Source organism: Pyxicephalus adspersus, chromosome 2 (assembly GCF_032062135.1).
Source record: "Pyxicephalus adspersus chromosome 2, UCB_Pads_2.0, whole genome shotgun sequence".
In the NCBI taxonomy this organism is placed as follows: Eukaryota; Metazoa; Chordata; class Amphibia; order Anura; family Pyxicephalidae; genus Pyxicephalus; species Pyxicephalus adspersus.
Window position 1 is genome coordinate 128,540,550 of NC_092859.1, and position 19,545 is coordinate 128,560,094.

Below are 19,545 nucleotides of genomic sequence, written 5' to 3' on the forward strand. Positions count from 1 at the left end.
TAAGTAAAAAATTAAAACAAGTAAACATTTACTTACAACACTAAAGCTGCGTACACACTTGCAATTTTTGTCGTTGGAAAGGATCTTTCACGATCCTTTCCAACGACAAGGGAGTGCACGATGCATGAACGATGCTGTACATACAGCACCGTTCATGCTCTATGGAGAGGGGAGGGGGGAGAGCGACGGAGCGGCACCCTGCTGCGCGCTCTCCCCTTCCCTTTCATTACGATCGGCTGTCGTCCATCGTCCGTGGATCCGGCAGGTCGGTCGTCCGGACGATGGACGACACCGACTGTACACACGCCAGATTTTCGCCCGATAATTGGCCGATGCCGATTATCGGGCGATAAAAATCTGACGTGTGTACGTAGCTTAACTTGTACTTCAATAACAAACAATTGAGCAAACAAATTCAATGGGAGCGATGGCTTTGCATGGTTTTAGAAAGTTTGGATAACATTAGATGACATTTCATTTTCCTCAGAATTCTGTAATGGTGAAACAGGTACAAACATTTTGATTTTCCATGTAATGTTGCTAAACTGCCCACTTTTGTATTTTTTTGTAGAAATATTGATACCTTTAGGCACCGATTCTATCTCAGTCTGGCTTTTTGTGAAGCTGCGGCTCTTTAGTTCAGTCTGTCGGAAGCTATTCTATCTCTCAGCCTGGCTTTTTGTGAAGCTGCGGCTCTTTAGTTCAGTCTGTCGGAAGCTATTCTATCCCTCAGCCTGGCTTTCCACCACACCCCTCCCCCGTGACACGGGTCCTCACTGTCTTCAGTTCGTGGGAAGCTCTCGAGTGTCACGGGGGAGGGGTGTGGTGAAAAGCCAGGCTGAGAGATAGAATAGCTTCCGACAGACTGAATTAAAGAGCCGCAGCTTTACATCTAAAGAGCCGCATGTGGCTCGGGAGCCGCAGGTTGCCGACCCCTGCTCTAGACTGATAACGCTGATCTGATAATGCTTGGTCACCCAATAAAAATATCCAACCATTGAAAAAAGAATACTGATTCTGGATTAGAGAAATGAAGAAGGCTGCCATTGCTGATTGCCTGCCCGCCTGATGTTCTAACCTCTGCATTTGGTATCTTCTTAATCACTGACCCTAAAAAAGTATGCAGTTCCGGTGTTTAATTCTACTGCAAACTTATTTGCCTCTTGGGGGAGGGGGGGGGGTGCAGAATAGTAGTTAAGAGAAGGAAGATAACTTCCTCAGCTCACTGGAAGTTACAAGGTCACTGCGTTTCGGCCAAGTCAACAGGTATTTTTCTAACTCCCTAAAAATGTTCCTAGAAATGCAGACACCAAGACTGAAAACATATTGCATTATATTAACAAATACTTAAATATAAAATTATTTGGCTTTAGATACCCTTTAGGTGCAGGTTTTTAAAAAAAGGTTGGCCAAATTATACAATAATTATACATAAAAATTTAGAGTACAAAGGAACACCGAAGCCCTCTAAGTCCGCCTTCTATTGTTTGTTTTGGAGATTTTCCTTTCGGATCTGTGTTTATCCCAAAAAAATGTGTGGTTTCCCACAGGGCCCATTTAAACCTACCCTGTTTCCCCCATTTTAAGTCATCCCCAATAAATAAGCCACCCCTGATTTTTGAAAAAATAATTAAAATAAGACACTCACCCGTGAATAAGAGTTGGTGCTCAGGTAATGGGTGAGTTTTTTGTAGACAAGGCGTTTAAGAAGTTTGGAGACATATGGAAGAAGGGAGATAGGACGGTAGTTAGAGGGTAGGGAGGGATCTAGTGAGGGTTGCTTTAGAATAGGGAGAATTATGGCATGTTTGAAAGCTGAGGGGTATTTACCAGTAGAAAGGGAGAGGTCCCAAATTACAGCAGTAACTTCTCTTTGTCCGACTCCCTTTGTCCGACTGAAACTTCTATGTCTTCTGATAATGCTAAATGTACATGGATTGTATCTAGCTATTTCCCAGGAGCTGAAAGCCTACAAGCTGCCACCATCATACCAATTTAAAATAAATAAGAATAAGGCAATCAGCATTTTTATTGTTTTGCTAAACTTCTCCACTTCTCCATGGGGGGTGTTTTGGCCCATGGATGTTTATACTTGCCATAATTTCCACCTTACTGCAGTACCCACTTCCTGCCACTAGATGTCATCGGTCTTCTGGGTTGAATGGCATTCAGTGTCAATCTGGAAGACATAGGTCTATAAAACAGGGAATCTGACATTCCCTAGTGGGAATCAATTACTGCCATTAAAACACATGGACCTGGAAGATTTCTACTGGGAAATGTGTAACTCCCATTTTTATATTGCTTCTGCCTCTATTCTCTTTGTGCTGAAACTGAGCACTTATTTTGTACTAAATGTAAAGCTCAGAACCTGGAAATAGTAAGAAGCACTTTGATTACACACACACAATAAACACATTAATTTTTATGGTGGTTGATAAAAATATAAATCTATCCCTGACTTACGTTAAGAATATACAAAGATCATGGGATTGTACACACCCACCATCACCTCACCCCAAAGTGAATAACATGAACAAATAAAATAATGAAACATAGACACATAAAGGTAGAAAAATTTGGGTTGTGAACTTTTATTGCGGTATACATTAAAATTTAAATTGAACTTTATTAACTCATAAACCATAAACATTGTATAACCAATATTTTAGTCATTCTGGACACAAGCACCATAAATCAAGCAGAAATGACCATCCTAAATCCATAATACTAAGTAATATACTAAAAAATATGTTTTAATTAAGCTATTAAAGAAAAACAAATGGGGTGAGGTGGAAGTGACGATCATATAGGGCCACTTGTTTTTATTTCCTGTCCCTCACAGAAACTGCCAACAATCAGAGTTTTGATAAATGCCCCCCTCAGTGTAATATTGCACAGAGCGGTGCTGTTCTATCATGTCCGTGCAACTCCATGAACCATTCAGAACCTTCTATGGAGAGACCAAATGGAAAGGGGATCTAGGGATCTATTCCTTGAACTTAAAATAAGAAAGCCTTGAAAAAGAAAAGCATAAAATAAACCATAAAATAATTTTTTACCTCTGGGGGTCTTCAAGAGGCAAACATGGAGCTTGGGGTTGGGCTGTAACCAGTTTTTCTCTATATATTTAAAATATGTAATTTTTAATCAAGGTGAAGTGTTCAAGCAGAATTAAACCCGTTAGGAACCGTTTTGTGCCCGTTCTGTTAAAGGCATCGCCATCTTCTTCCTTCTACTTTTTTCCTGATCTTCGGCCATCCTGATTGGTCGGGCTGGGATGACGTAACTCCTGTGCAAGCGCGTGGTAGTTTGTTTATTCCCAGCATACGCAGGGGGAGCCAGGATTGCTGGATATCGCTGGCAACAAACGCTGAAAGTACTCAAAATTTGACAGCTGAGTGGCGGTCGGGCAGGTAAGAACAGAAGAAGGGACATTGCTGGTCCTTTTCTGCAATAAACACCTCCCTGAATCACCAATTTTCAAAGTGGGACATTAGTTTCATTTTAAGGCTACGTACACATGTGCAATTGTTTTTGTCGGATAATCGTCTCAGGCCTATCGGACGAGAATCTGGCGTGTGTACAGTGCTTGTCATTCATTATCTTTATCCTGTCATTCATTATCATTGTCCTGGCAGACCACAGACGATGGACGACGAACGATCATAATGCAAGTGATGGGGAGAGAGCACAGTGGGGTGCCGCTCCATCGTTCGTTCTCCCCCTCCCCTCTCTATAGAGCAGAACGATGCTGTAGGTACAGCGCTTGTTCATGCATCATGCAGTCGTTGGAAAGAATTGTGATAGATCCTTTCCAACGACAATTATTGCACGTGTGTATGTAGCCCTAAATCCCTATAGAAAACAAAGATGGAAAAAACTATTGATCTATTATCCACCTCACCACCAGTCATTTAAAAATCTTTGCATGGGAGTTTTTGTCCTTACACTGAACTACTTGAACTACTTCAAATGCGGTACTGGCCTAAAATGAAGGAAGTTAGCAGTGGGCCCTATTAGCCATATACAGAGGGCAGAGTCCCATCATTATTTAGCTGCTCCCCAGTGCTATGGACCATAAGAACTCATCAACAATAGGTTGGCAGGAATGGCTGGTGCTATGGATGAGGGATTGTTCAGTAATACTTCAGGCTTTGTTTATGTTCCATACAATTGCAGTTATATTTTTTCTTTTCCCAGTGCCACCAAATTGCTTGGACATGGGAAAATGTTTAACTATGATTTGTTACTACCAAGCCATTGTAATGTCAGGCATTAAATAAATACTAATTCCTCTTGTGGAGCCATCTCTAAATCTGGAAAGCTCCTTATCTTGTTTTATTTCTTCTGTTTGCCATACCAAGCCTATAGTGATGTCTGTGAATGTGGTCATGATATTCCCTGCTCTTGTTACCCTTCTATGGCAGCCATGTCTGAGCTGATCTTCCAGAATCCTTTTGTGGAATACATTTTATTTATGGAGAATGCTTAGAGCAATCATCCCTATTATAAATACCGGTAATGCTCACGGCTGCCTGCAGTCCCAGATTCTAGACATTTCTGCATTGCTCGTGCCCAGCGAGCTGTCTCTTAAGATTCATGACAATAGTGCAGAATGGCAGTGGTGGTACTAAAAATTCATCAGTCCTACTAGATAGATTGGTTTCTGTCTGGCAGTGGCTCTGCCAATGACCACCATGAAAGTTGGAGGCTTTACTATAGCCACTGACCACCAATGAATTTAATATAATTTCCAATTATACCAACAGGGGCTTAATATACCGCACCTCCTCCCCAGTTTACTACTAGACCACATTTTTTTGAAACAGCAAAGCAACGGTGGCTCTCGTGATTATCCTCCCTCTTCCTCTCTTCAGTCTTTTAAAAAAGAATTTAGACTTTACTTGGGGAACAAACTTCATCCCATACTTAGGAATTCATCTTACCCCTAAAGGTAACACTTTGTTTAAAGATAATTATTGACCTATTGAAATGGTCAGCTGCTCCACCTTCATGGTTTGGACGGATTGTGTCACCTAAAATGAATGAATTACTTCTTTTTCAAGCCTTCCCAATCCCTATTCCAAAGAACATTTTGTTGAATTTGCAGAATAAAATACTCACATTTATCAGGGGTTACAAGTGCCCCAGAATCAGGGACACTCTCTACACACCAAGATCCCTGAGAGCTCCTGGGGTCCTGGATTTAATACAATATCATTGAGGGGCTCAGATTGCCTATCTGGCTTAATGCACAATACCTAACCCTGGACCTCAATGGGTGTTGTTAAAGGCTTTCTATTATAAACCAATCCCTATTGTTTGCTTTGTGGATTTCCCCCAAGCTGAGACCCAGAATTTTGTGCTCATCCCCTTCATACTCCTTTTTAGTTTGTGACACACAAAGATATAATTATAGGTTGCATTCCCCTCACATCCCCCTGGACCCACTTTGGGGGAACCCAGAATTCTCACCTGACTATGATCGATCCCCTTTTCAATGGTGAATTAACAAAGGGTTCCTCAGGATTGATGTCGTACTACGATGGTGAGATGTGATAATCCCTGCACACACTATAAGCACATCACAACCCTCCCCCTTTGGAAACGTTTCATTATTTTCAAATTTGATCATTTGGTAAATCCAAGTTGAAATTGATGACATCCTTTTCTCGTCGCACTCCTTTCGACAGGACTTGCAAAGCAGTGGACAGTTCCAGGAGTAGAATATCATTGATTTAGGTAGCCCTCTTTCACTCTGAGTGTAAAATGTTTTACATGAAACTGAAAAATCAGGAAACTGTTTTTGGAACTTATCGGTAAGTTCAAGATTGGCCAGAGACATTGGGCCTGATTTAGTAAAGCTCTCCAAGACTAGAGAATATAGACTATCATAGGAAAAACTGGGTGATCCAACAACCCTGGAATGGATTTCTAAAAAATAATTTGCTATTAGTTGGCAATTGTTTTCAATCCTGGATGTTCATACAATACTGTGCTGGCATTGGGTTCCTGTTAGACTTCAAAAGCAAAACCCAAGTGTCTCCCTCCTTTGTGATGTGGCTATACTTGCACAGTTCTACAGACATGGTGGCAATGCCCCTGGGTTAGTTGCTTCTGAATTAGAATATTTACCCAATCTATTCAACTACTCAATTAACCTTGCCTAAGACAATACAAAATGCACTGTTCCCCAAACTTGACCCCTCATCCCCCAAGTGGGTTGCACACCTGATATCATATATCCAATTAGCAGCATACGTTACCATATCACACCTGGGATCCGTGGATACCTACTGAAGTCGTTTCCAAGGAAATAACTTATATTTTTACACCTTCCTTTGCTTCTCGCAGAGAGAGATTCTCCAAGGTTCACCTGCATCGTACTATAACTACAACCTGGTACCTTCCCCTCCTCATATACCTATCCCTTCCCATCAACATATTGCTTGTTCTTCTTGGTTTCCATGAAATTTATTGTTATTATATTCTGTAGGGATTGTCAAAAACCAATCCACAGTTAACAAATGTGTCCCCTTTTCTGTTACATTCCCTGCTATGCACATTTTCTATAAAACTCAATAAAAATAATCATTAAAATATACAGTAAATGACACTCTCAATGTGCTGGAGCAATGTATTTTACCACGGTCCCATGTGTTCTGTCTACAAAGGTGTGAAGCCAGCCTAAGGCTGCTGCATATTATTTTCACACACGTTGTAATGCATTGACATGAGTTGCTATTTCCATCCATTCCATCCATCTTATTACATTTATGAACTGATAAAAAAAGTAGACTTTTGGTCAATGCATGTGAACTTGCTGCATATATGTGACTCAACATTCACATATATACATTCAAATAGGCCAGAATCACAGGATTATACACATATGTTATCATGCATCATGTCACGTGTTACAGTGCATTGTGTTAAGGCAGCCCATTCATTTTAAATGAATGTTGTGTTGCAGGACCGTGCAGAATACTAAAATGTGCAGTGAAGCATCTCATGCACATTGCATTTTCTAAATATTTTGTATAGGTCACCAGTGCATTAGCTTTGTACTGCAACACATGGTAATGCAGGTACATTTTTGGCATTTAATGCGTGTATGGTAACACACCAGGTAGGTGTAAAGGGGCCCCTGATGCTTTTATAGGATATTAGGTCTGCAGGGCATTACACACATGATGTCATTGTAGTGCAGCTGTGACATTGCTGACATTATGGCCCATACAGATCTCGCTGTCTTGGCACATTGCACTCGTTATGGGTTAAAGTGCGTTAATTAATGGACTGACAATAGAGCAAAAAAACTACAAATATTTATTTATATATATTGTTGTTCAACATAATAGATGTGTACTGTACAATGGCTCCAACGCACTTTACCACAATGCACCTCTGCGTGAAGCATGGTTCACCGCTTGTGGTGTATAAACCCCCTCTGTATCACAGCACAATGGTGCAAACATATTTGTTGAGAAATAATGTGAACACAAGGCGAATGTATAGCATGGATTCACACAAGTCCAGCACACAGGGTTAAGGTGATGTTTGGTGTGAGCTGTGGCGCCCTCTAGCGGAGGACAGGCGCAGTGCGGTAGGAGATGCTCTAGATCCAGCCGATGGGAGGCAGAGTCAGCCCAGCAAGAATCACAGCTTCCCCTCCAGCCATCACTGATACCCACAATGCACAGAGACCGACACCAAAATAGAAATCTGCTCAGGTAACATGGCGATCTCCGCTGCCCCGGACTGCTGAACACATCGGAGCCGGAGAGCTGATCGCTCCGTCCACCTGCGGGGGGATTACACGCGGGACCGGGGGGGCCAGGGAATAGCAGCATGGCAGCATCGGAGCTTTACACCAAGGTAAGGGCTGCTCATATCATGCCAGGGATGGGGCACCTCTATGAATGCAGCCTTCCTATTGTACTGCCATCCTCTGCATGGGCTATGGGACCCCATATGATGCCAGGGATGGGCCCCTCTATGAATGGAAGGCTGACCCTGCTTTGTTCTATGAGCTGACCATCCATAGCTGTCATCTTCTACCCATTGTACAGAGGATGATCACCCCATGTGATGCCGGGCTATAGATCATCATAGCACCCCAAATGCTTCCAGGTCTGGGGCACCTCTATGAATAAAGGCTTGGCCCCCATACAGTTCTCATCTACCCATATGATGCCAGGGATGGGGCATCTTTATGAATATTTAAGCCTTCCTATTATGCTGATCAGCACCAGCCCAGCCTATGGATCATTATAGCACCCCATATGGTGCTGGGGCACCTCTATGAATGGAAGTCAGTCCCTGCTGATGTTCTATGTGCTGATTATCCATAGCTGTCATCCTACTATGTATAGATGATTGTAGCACCCCATATGATGGCAGGGCTGGGGCACCTCTATCAATAAAGCCCTCCTATTGTGCCTTCCATTCAGGACTGTCATCCTTTTATACAGGCCATAGATCACTGTAGCACCCCATATGCTTTTAGCGCTGGGGCACCTCTGTAATTAAGGCCTTGCACCCTAATTGTATGGCTGTCATTTATCCAGGCCACAGATCCTTAGCATGCCAGGGCTGGGAAAGTCTGTCCCTACTATTGTGCTATATACTGAGCGTGCAGTCATCTATGCAGACCACAGATTACTGTGTCACCCAATGGGCTGGGACATGTCTTAAATGAAGTCTTGGGTTGTCATTGTGCCTGTCATCTAGAGTTGTCATCCTCTATCCAGGCCACAGATCATTATAGCCCTCCATAAGCTTGTAGGGCTGGGACACGTCTATAAATGACGCCTTGCTTCCCATTGTGCCGAGCATCCTCCATCCAGGCCGCGCTGCATCCAGCTCTGCCTCTCATCCCTCTGGATTTAGCAGCTAAACATCTGCCGCCCTTCGCATTTGCTCTGATCTTCCTTAGAGCTTTGTTCTTATTGTTCAGCTCATGGTTGTTGCCTCCTGTTAAAGACAAGATGTGTTATTAGGCATTCTTGGTATAATTCCTCCTTCGGGGTATAGTTTTTGGTGCTGGATACTTTGACATTGGATAGCTGGTGTTCCATTTTGTCCTTGACAATTGCTTATGTTCAGCACTTTGCCCTTTGGATTGGACTAGGATGCAGGGTAGAGGAAAGCATGCTCGCCATTTATCATGACGAGAAGAACAGAATTTATTTGTCTTCTATAGGACTGAGATGAAGAATTAGTACTTGTGCTGCAGGCTGATTGAAGCAGAGGATGCATTTCCTGCAATGCAGGAATGTAAATGTAAAAGTTACCATGCTTGTGCACACTATGTAGTGCTAAAAGTGATAGTAAATGGAATAACAAAAGGTTTTTACTTATATATTTTTATAATAATAATAATAATATATGTATGGGACTTGAAACACTTTACATACAATGTGGCAGTTGTCTGAATACAGAGGAAGCCCTTTGGTGGGCAGGCCTCATGTTCTGCTTGTCAGTTCCTAGAAGCTATTACATACATGAATCATGGCGTGTACACGACCTAAACATTGACCTAGTGAATCAAAAGACTCTGTCGCCATGAATAGTGTGGTTCATAACGGTTGCAGGTGACAGGTACACTTTAAAATAAAAAGTACTGATCTATGAAAAAGAATGGGAGATTTGAATCTCTGAAATCCTTATTCATTGGTACAGAACCAAAATGTAGAAAAGGAACTCTTTGCTAAGCTTTGCTACCAATGTTTTTTTATTACCATCCCCACCAATCATATATATTGTATATAATATAGTGTATACAGCGGTGTATGACCACATTTCCGTAGTAATTTGCCGGAAACCGTTACGTGTAAAGCTGACTTCACCTCTCAGAACGTCCTGTGCAAGATTTACCACCAACTGTGCCATTGCCAGGCCTGTCTGAGCAGATGTAAATGGAAAGTCTTGTTTTGGCAGACAAATGTACTGTAACATGTTGGTGTGCTGCAAGAACCTATTGTGTATTGTGTGGACCACTGTGTGTAGCTTAGTACACTCGGGTTAACTTTTACTTTTAATACAATTACCTATTTAAAAAAAAATCAGAACTAAAGTGCACTTGTAAAAAAAGTTTTTTGTGGTTTTAGTTGGACATGTTCACTTAAAACCTATTGTTATTGTCATCAGTGGACACAGATCAGACATATCGGTAAATATAGATAGAAGGAAAGCAATTTGTGTTGTATTTCAACTATTGGGATATCCCGCCAGTCCCTTTTAGCCGGGTGCACCACCCGGAGTTTTTCAGCGACCACCTTGCTGTTTTTGGGCTGTTACTGAAAAGTTGGGTCACAATACAGGTACCACCACCTGCCTAAAGTTTTATCCCACTTAACTTAAAAAATGTTGCTAATCCGACAATTGTAAGGGTACAATATTACGTTTGCCATATTTTTGGACTTCCAATAAGATCCTATTGTGTGTTACTTCCCCCACCTCTTAGATTGTAAGCTCTTCGGGGCAGGGTGTTCTCCTCCTGTCCCCTTGACTTATATCCTGACGTTTGTACTTCCTAGGTGTCACTGCAGGTCACTGACATTGTTAATGATTCCAGTAACCAGTTATGTGAGTGTGACCTCTTATCTCTAATTGTATTTACACATCTTTCACCTAAATCTCTGCCGACAGCCAGGCATTTCCGAGATTTATGAGGAATCCTATTTGTTTGCACACTGCATGCAGCGCAATGGGCAATGTTTCACTTTCTCCATACATAAGTCCTCACTGTCATTGCAAACAAAACAGTCAGTGGTTGCTCGTAGCAACCAAAGAAATGCTTTCACTTTCTAACCTACACTTTAGAAATGACAGCTTGAATGGTTGCTAAGCATTTCACACACTACTGTTTGACTTTCTGGAATTTTTTTCAATGCCTTCCTGTGGAATTGGTAGAAAATGACAATCTGTATGCGTTGCTTCTTTGGATATTTTTGTTCTGGGATGTGAGAGTAGGGTATCATTGTATGAGTTGTGTGTAGTCACTCACCCAAGTCTCCTTTCATACTGCAAACACTTGGTGAAAAACAGCATTTTGCTTAAAGCTGAACAAGAAACAAAGAAAAGACAAGGGAAGCATTTCATGGGAACAATATGGGGTGCTTCTTGTGTGAATTCAGACACAAGCATGCATATCCGAGTATCCGACTTTACTCTGATCCCCCAAAGCAGAGCAAAAACATTCAGACAAACCTTAGAATCTTTCGCCTGAATCTCAGATTCTTACATGTGTCCATCTTTCCTGTTTCCAATACATGTGAGCAGGAAGGTTCTTTATTGCAGAAGGACAGGTGATGCCCAAGCTGCTATAAAATAAACTTACCTGCCTGTTCACAATCTTCTGTGTACACTGAGCTGCTCATGCACGTCCTAGTGTACTCAACATCCCCCCGGGCTACCAGGAATTAATGAACTTGCATGCACATCACTCCGGTCTGGCCGATCAAGAAGGCTATAGATTAGGGACCTGGAAGAAGATCGGGGGGATTTAATGGTGTTTGTGACTAAACGGGGACAGGTGAGTGAAATTTAAAAAGAAAACATGACCAGGCAGGTAAGGTTATTTTATTGCAGAAGGGACATCGCTTGTACCTCTTGTATTAAAAGACCTGGCATTTTATTTTAATTTATGTTTAGTTCTGCTTTAGGATTTGATTGTTTACTTGCCTAATATACCCCATTCTATTGCCATTTGGGATTGACATTCTGATAGTGGATGGTGATCACTTTACCTGTCGGTGATTCCTTTGCTGGTAGGTGTATGCTTTTGTTATGTGCTCCAGTATATTTGTGCCCACTGGTGAATGAGTTGGAAATGCCTCCACCTATAAAAACATATGGGGGTCATCTGATTTGTCTTTAGTTGCTGGAGATAGCTTTTAGGAATGCAGGAACTCATTTTTACACAAAAATATCTTTGTCAAGCCCAGGAGATCTTTGTTCATTTTACAGTGCATAGCGGAGGAAAAAGCAGTTTGACTTGCTTGTAAAAAAATGTTCTGTGGCCTTTCACTAAAGTTCATTTCTTAAGGCATTCTATAATTGTGTGTACATTAACATCTCATACTATAAATGTGGAGTGGAATGGCATCTACGCTTCTTCAAGGAAGACAGCCAGTGATTTATGTAGGAAGTGTTAGAAGGTGCCCATTATAACCATCTGGTGTCTGAGAAGAGGGTAAAAATAACATTGTTACCCATAGCAACAAATTATGTGTTTTCCTAGTACGTTGTTTTATGTGTTTTTCCTTTACGTTGCTATAGGCAGAATTGCAATATTATTTTCTTTCTGGTTTTAGAAATCAGCAACTGGCTGGATTGTGTTCCTACAGTTATACATTTCTGGGTTACAGACTGTTCTAACTATATCATTTAAGAATGAACTTAAAATATTGAAAGGGTTAGAACCATGTATAATGATAAATTTGTGATCCACACAAATTATTTGAGGGGAATTATCCTTTATGTGCAACATAAGCACTTGGGTTGAAGCAGAACTAAAGTTCCACTTTAGAAATTTGTGATCAGGCAGGGCTTATTGCAGAAAAGGACAGGCGATGTCCCTTATGCAATAAATAATGCCTTAGCGCTATTATCTCCAGAAACACTTCTGAGCTGTGCATGTGCAGGACAATGTAATATATTGCTAATGAACTTCTGCACCCAAGTTACATCATCCCTGCTCAGTCAATCAAGATGGCCAATGATTTAAACCAGGAAGAAATAAAAGAAGTTGGTGGCGCTGGTGATGAAATGGGGAAAGGTGAGTGTATCTAAAAAATGCAGTCAGACTGGTAACATTTTTGAAGAAGCAAGATCTCCTGTCCTTTCTGCAATAAAGGATTTATCTGGTTGCAATTTTTTTATTTCTAGAGCAAATGAAGGCAAACTCCGGCCTTTAGGCCGAATACGGCCTAGTCAGTATTCCATTCTGGCCTAACCCCCCCTAGTTGTTTATTGTTGGATCCGGCCTGGGGTGTCCAACCCTGAATGGACTGACAAATTATTCTTCATCCAACCCGGCAGCAAAGCCCTGTGTTTAGTGTGCAACGACACCAACAGCACTTTCAAGCGGTCGAATCTCAAGGGGCATTTCGATCCCAAGCACGCACACACGTACAGAGACTACACTACGGATGAGCGGAAGACTGAGGCTGCTTGCTTGCAGACACAGTTGGAAAAAAACCTTTCCTTGGACAACTTGTTTCTTCTGACCTAGTGTGCCTTGACCTCCTGAAATGGCCTAGTAGTCCAAAAAGTTTGCTGAACCCTGTTCTAGAGTTTTATTGCACATTGACGTGGTTTAGGCCTTCTTAGGCTTAGGTATCTCCATTACTTTTGTTTTTTTTCTGAATTCAGCAATAATCCATGCTGTGTAATTTGTTGGTACAATATGAATACATGATGATAAGGATGATATAAATAAAAAATGGTATTTATTTTCATTCCTCTAATGTAATATTACATTATGGTGACACTTTATACCTGTTGAAATATGCCCAAGACATGAGTTTACCAGGTAACCAGAATGATTGATTGTTGGGATAGAAATCATGGCAGCTCTCTGGGGAAATGAAGACTGTTAGCTCCAGCATTTCTAGTATATTGCTTTGTTTTTATTGGTGCTACAGGATCACAACATGCATCTACTTGTTAATTTAGAGGCACTCAGAGCTGCCTGCTGTAAATCACAAGGAGGGAGGAAAGCTGCAAAGATTCTGCTTGCATGACGTTTTCTAAATCTCAAGACTGGTAGAGCCATTTGTACCCCAAAATTAAGGTGTTTTCACCTAGTTGTTCCTCTAGTATTGAAGTGTAGATTTATTGGGACACTTTGTATATTGGTGGATATCAGTTCATGGGAAACATGGGACTCGGTTCATGCAGATATTTTTATTCTTGGGTTAGATATCCTTCCATTTAGGCCTCACATTGAAGATTAACATACATTATAGTAAATTACATGCTATGATAAAGCTGTTTATAAATTTGTGATCTGGTGAACGATTTGACTTCTAGTTTAGGAATGTTTGATGGCTATATTCAGTTGATTTCAATTTTAAGATTTCATCTCAGACTTCAGACAAATGCTGTATTGTTTAAAGTTTGCAAAACATTTCTATACTCTAAGAAGAACTTTGGTCACCAAGCCATTAACTTAATCTATTTAATTGAATGTCAGCCTCCTTTTCTTTTTGGCGTAAATCTCTTAAACTTGTTTTTGTACTGTGTTATTGTAAGTATTATTATACATGTAGATTTGTGTTATGGAACCAGTCCAGACTATGACAGGGGTACTAGGAAAGTCCATCTTTATTAAGCTCACCATTGCTACCCATACAACACTGCACAGACTAAGGACAGAGCTGTTCTTTCTTTTTCTTTGGTTTCTATAAGTTGCTTTTAGCAATCCGTTCCATGGTATTTGTTTTTTACTCCAGATCCCTGTTAGAATAAGTACTCAGTAAGTTAAAGCTAGGTACACCCTTCCAATAATTATTGTTTGAAGAAAAACGATTACGACCGATCAACGATTATGCAGGAATATATTTGAACAATCGTATAGTGCACAATTCTGTACATGCTGTAAGGATACGATCGTTCAAATATAATCCACTAATAATGTACACACGCTGGATACGATCATTTGAACGATGCAGGAAGTGACATGTAAAGGAGAAAGTGTACCGCAGAAACATCCACGATCACTGAACGACCGTACACAGGATAGATAGAGAACGATCGTCGCTCAGTTAGATCCGACAGGACGGTCGTTCATTTCCAGCGACAATCCTCCTTCGTCGACATCGTTGTGCACCTTTTTTGTTAAAGACTCTCGGACGATCGGTTGTGCCGTTCGTTTCCAACGACATTTATTGGAAGTATGTATGCAGCTTAAAGGTGCAAAATATATCAGACTCCTTAACTATCTAGCAAAGTTTACCTAACTGATAACAATGGGGTAAAAAAATGTTTTGAGAGTAAAAATATAAAGTGAAACATTATATACTGAAAAAGTATGTATTTGCCTCTCCTTTCCCTGTAGAGAAAAAAATACCCATTACACCAGGGTATGGAGGAGCATGTGATGAATCGATGTGACATTGCTGCTGCTTGTAAATTGGCCCAGTGCTGGTATAGGCTGGCTTTCTACAAGGCAGTGTATGAGGGGAAAGAGATACATATGTGTATTTGGAATAGGGCATTAATATGAAGCAGTTGCTTAGCCTTTCATGAATGGAGCACACAACTCAGTAAAGGTGCACCTAAACCTTGAAAGAGTACCAACTGGTTCACTATACACAAGGGACCATTAGCATCCTATGTTAACTTTTTCCTTATTTTGCCAGCCTGTAAAATATACTGTACTTTTAGGTGTGTAAGACATGCAAGAGTCTCCTCCATCCCAACAATGTTGCACTTAGTGCCTGACTTGGTAATTGCAAGACTGAAGTGTTGCCAAGGTGGTGGTGGTGGGTGAGGTGTTATGTTTGTCCCTTTTTTAAAGTTCAATTTTCTCAGCCAGTTTAAATGTGCACAGGGATCTCAAGGGTAGAAAAATATATAGCATATAATTTATGGCATGTTTATAGTCAGTTCCTTAAAAGAAACACATTATGTTGCATGATAAATTGTAAAGTGTAATACCTATAATTTATACAAGCATAGATAGGCTACATTTCTCAGTTTCTGTCTTTATTCAACTTGACAGACAGTGACCCTGATTTATTAAAGTTCTCCAAGGCTGCAGAGAATACACTTTCATCAATGAAGCTGGGTAATCCAGAAAACTTGTATTGGATTTCCTAAAAGTCAAGCTATTAGTTAGCTATTTGTTAGAAAATGTTTTCAATCCTGGACAAGATCCATTTCAGGATGACCCAGGTTCAATTATGAAAGTGTATTCTCTCCAGCCTTGGAGAACTTTAATAAATCAGTGTTTTTAACATGGGGGAACCTTTGAAATAACTTCCAAGTCTTCAGGGAACCCTTTCTATAATTACTATATCCACACTCTTACAGATAATTACTATATCCTATAGACAGCCAAAAAGATCATTGTTATCAGTGGTAAATGATTCACAAATTGCTCATCGCTCAGGGAACCGTGGTTGAGAAACGCTGTTATATGGCATTAAAAACCTTTGGTGGCATTAGCCCATTGCAAAGGTGAAAAAGTCATACCACATAACTAAACTTCCGATAGATATTTAACTAGGCATGCATAGTCTTTAACTTTACATGACAACAAAGTCCACCAGCTAGTTAATCTTCTGTCTTCATAGACAACCTAAAGCTGACTCACTGGTGACATTGAAGCCTGGCATGTAGCAAACTAAAAGTCTGATCTTGGAAAGCATTATAACACATTAAAAAAAAGCATTTGACTTTCACCCTTAAAGCCAGAGCCACGTGAGCCCAACCTCGGGTACGGTACATTGTGCATGGTGCACTATACACTCACATCATAGAACCAAACAAGCAGGATGGAAAAGTGCGGACCATCTTCCCTTCTCACCATGTATATAGAAGATATGCTGTTCATGTTTGTCAGTGCTGCAAGATACATTTTCCATAATGAGAACATTTACACATTGAGAACATACTATCTTATTTGGTCCTGGTGGGTTTTTGTGTAGTTGAAGGATTTTACGTGTCATTACATGATTTTAGGTAATTGCTTTGATTTGTCATGTGGAATTTTGGCTTTAAATCAAAAGTAAACTCACTTTTAAAGAAACCTTCATGTCTCTGTGGCAGTGCTGACATTTTTACATTGATACTTTTCCAGGTTCTGATCTCCAGGTATCATGATTGGCTAATCTGGGATGATGTAACTTCTACACATGTGCACGTGCGTTCATTTATTCTAGTTGTTTATATTTAGAATGTATGCTGAGCTGTGCATGCCCTTCTGACACATCTGGTGCTTAAAGCCAATTCATAATTCCCAGAAAACAGCAAACCAGGAGACCTCTGTGTGTCCCCTGCAGCACTGGGGTGCAGTACAGTCTCATCTGATGGGCAGAAGTAGACCATGCATGGTTGACACCTGCTTGGAAACTTTGGACAGATCACACTAAATATCTGTAGACAGAAGGGGGCATTTTTTAATAGAAGCAGTCATTATTACTCTCTATATTTACCCCAAACGGTTCAGGCATTAAATAGGGTTTCCAATGAGTTACAGAATTAGGGCTTTCATTGCCATTCCTAATTCTGCAGTACTGCATACTTCTGCATCTTTCCTAATCTATTACTCATCAGCTTTTTTGCTTGAGATATATTGCCAGTAAACTTTTCTTGTATGGCAGTTCATACATCCCCAGCCTCTTGTCTAGATTGTGAGATGAACAGTGCACACCCAGAAATTAGTCAGCTGACAGATATTTCGGTATTCTTGCAGGAAGGTGAGTAATGGAGTCATGCATTTCGTCATGTTGCCTAGCAGCCTGCAGGAACATAATGCAATAAGTTTTGTGCTCTGCTAGAACACCCAGCGTTTTATCGCTGTTCTGTGTAATTAACCCATTTACTGTCATAGCATCTGATAAGTTCAGAGGGGGTAATCTGTGTGGTTTTGATCCATGCAGATGTTCCATTACACAGTGTTAGAGCGATCAGAATCTGTGTATTCCTCCTTACTATGGGAGATAACAAAGCACTTTTGTTTCCCAAGGCAAATGATGTTCTGTGGTATAATGGGATGTTTTATATTTTAATGTGCAAGCCAAGGAATTTGTTTCAGATTTAACATGTGGCTTGCTTTTTACATCTTTGCTGTGTAGCCAGTATTCTTTATATAATTCTGATCTAGATAATGGTTTGTATGGGCTGTAATGGTGGCACCTCAAGAATTCTGACACTCGCTGTGCCAACTAAGCTGGATGTGTACAGAACTGCCCGGTGACATCAGTGCTGCTCATCATTCTCATTGCCACAATACTTTCCTGTATCATGTGTCAGCCATTGCAGTCTCTCCAAGACTCCTGCATCTTAAGTTGTATCTAAAAAAAGAGCTAGATAGCAGAATCATGTAGCATGATTTTAGAAGATTGTGTTCTGATTTTTATACCAATTTTACTTAAAGCTCATTATGCTATTGCACTTTGGCATCACCCATGTAACCATGCTTCATAGTGCCATTTTTTCTAAAAGGCATCCTGGGTCATGCACATGCATGGCAGCGCACCCCAATGCATGGTAATGCACTACATACACTGTGCCCTGCATTAGAAGAAAATAGTACGTGTCTGATTTTGTGGCTGTCCTGGTGTGTTGACAGCCCATTATTTTAAATGTAATGCGTTAATGCATGACATTTTGCTTGTCCAGGAATATGCATTATTGCAGTACACCAGTGCAGACGGGTGAATAGGCAGTCAGATTTTATTGCTCATACCAGAGGCTTTTGCACTGAATTATGGCTTTGTTCTGGTCTCATATCTCCTGCTTTATGGAAGCACTCTTCTAGGCATGATTGGCATCTAGACTGGCAACATAGCAGGATAAAGCAACTAAATAAAAGGTGTCAAACCACAGTTTTTGAAACAGCAGTAAATGTACACTAAGAGGTACTTTTTACTTTTAAAGCTGAATAAGTCATTAGACCATGTACATGTTTTAAAGGGAAACTGCTATGTTCTAAATCACAAATGACCTTTTTTTTAGAGCATTGAAGCCCTTGGCATAGATGTCTAGTGGTATTGATGCCCAGGGCCTAATATGTGGCCTTAAACTCCAAGCAAACCTGCAGTAACGCTTTTATTGTTTCCTTCTAGAATTTATCCTCCCTCTGGCCTCAGTCCATTAAGCCACTGACCTGAAATCCATATACAGACTAAAAGGTCAAAGTGAATTTAGGCCTCCTGATCTACATGCTTGTACTAGATCAATGACTCACGTATTTTCAAAATAATCAACATAGTTCAACGTTGTTAATTTGTAACATTTGTGAAGACCAGATTAGATATTTTATTAGCTGCATATTTACTAAAAATTTACTTTAGACTCTATAGGCCATGTATTTTCAGTAGTTTCCAGTGTATACCTTTTAACATGAGGGTTTTTTTTTCCTAGCCTAAGTAGTTTGAGTTTGCTCAATTCTATGCCCAATTTTGTAACCTATAAAGGAAAAAAAACAGCAGATTATTGCTTGCTTTAAAGCCCAGAAAGCTAGAGGTTTCCAAGTAAGTGCATAGCAGCACAATGTGTCCCTATATATATGTAAGCAATGTGTGTCTGCATATAATGTAGTCTTAGCACATATCTGTGATTTGAACACTAGTGTGGGCTTGTAAATGACTGTACTGAAGGAAAGCGGAAATTATAACTCAATGGCTGTGAAAACCGAGCATGCGTAATAGGGAAATATTCTGAGGTTTTCCAAGAGTGACTAATAAAAGCCTAGTGAAGGATTGGGAGCAGAGTAGCTGTTTCAGCACTCCTGTCCTGCCTCATTCTGTCTCTGCATTTTATGTTTTATAAATCCTCTAATTCTCTAATTTGGTCCTAGAGTGC

At 40.5% G+C, this 19,545-nt stretch overlaps 1 protein-coding gene across 7 annotated transcripts in view; it reads left to right on the plus strand.

Moving 5' to 3' along the window:
• Positions 1 to 7,665: 7,665 nt before the first annotated feature.
• The window catches only part of MYO5A (myosin VA), a 105,785-nt gene continuing 93,905 nt past the window's right edge, over positions 7,666 to 19,545 (plus strand). For 3 of the 7 annotated variants that reach the window (XM_072402368.1, XM_072402369.1, XM_072402370.1), the window contains exon 1: positions 7,667 to 7,881. In XM_072402368.1, the coding sequence (XP_072258469.1) occupies positions 7,855 to 7,881 (27 nt within the window). In that variant the 5' untranslated portion in view covers positions 7,667 to 7,854. Of the gene's footprint in view, positions 7,882 to 19,545 lie in introns of all 7 variants that reach the window. The other 4 variants (XM_072402366.1, XM_072402367.1, XM_072402372.1 and 1 more) reach the window with 2 other exon arrangements.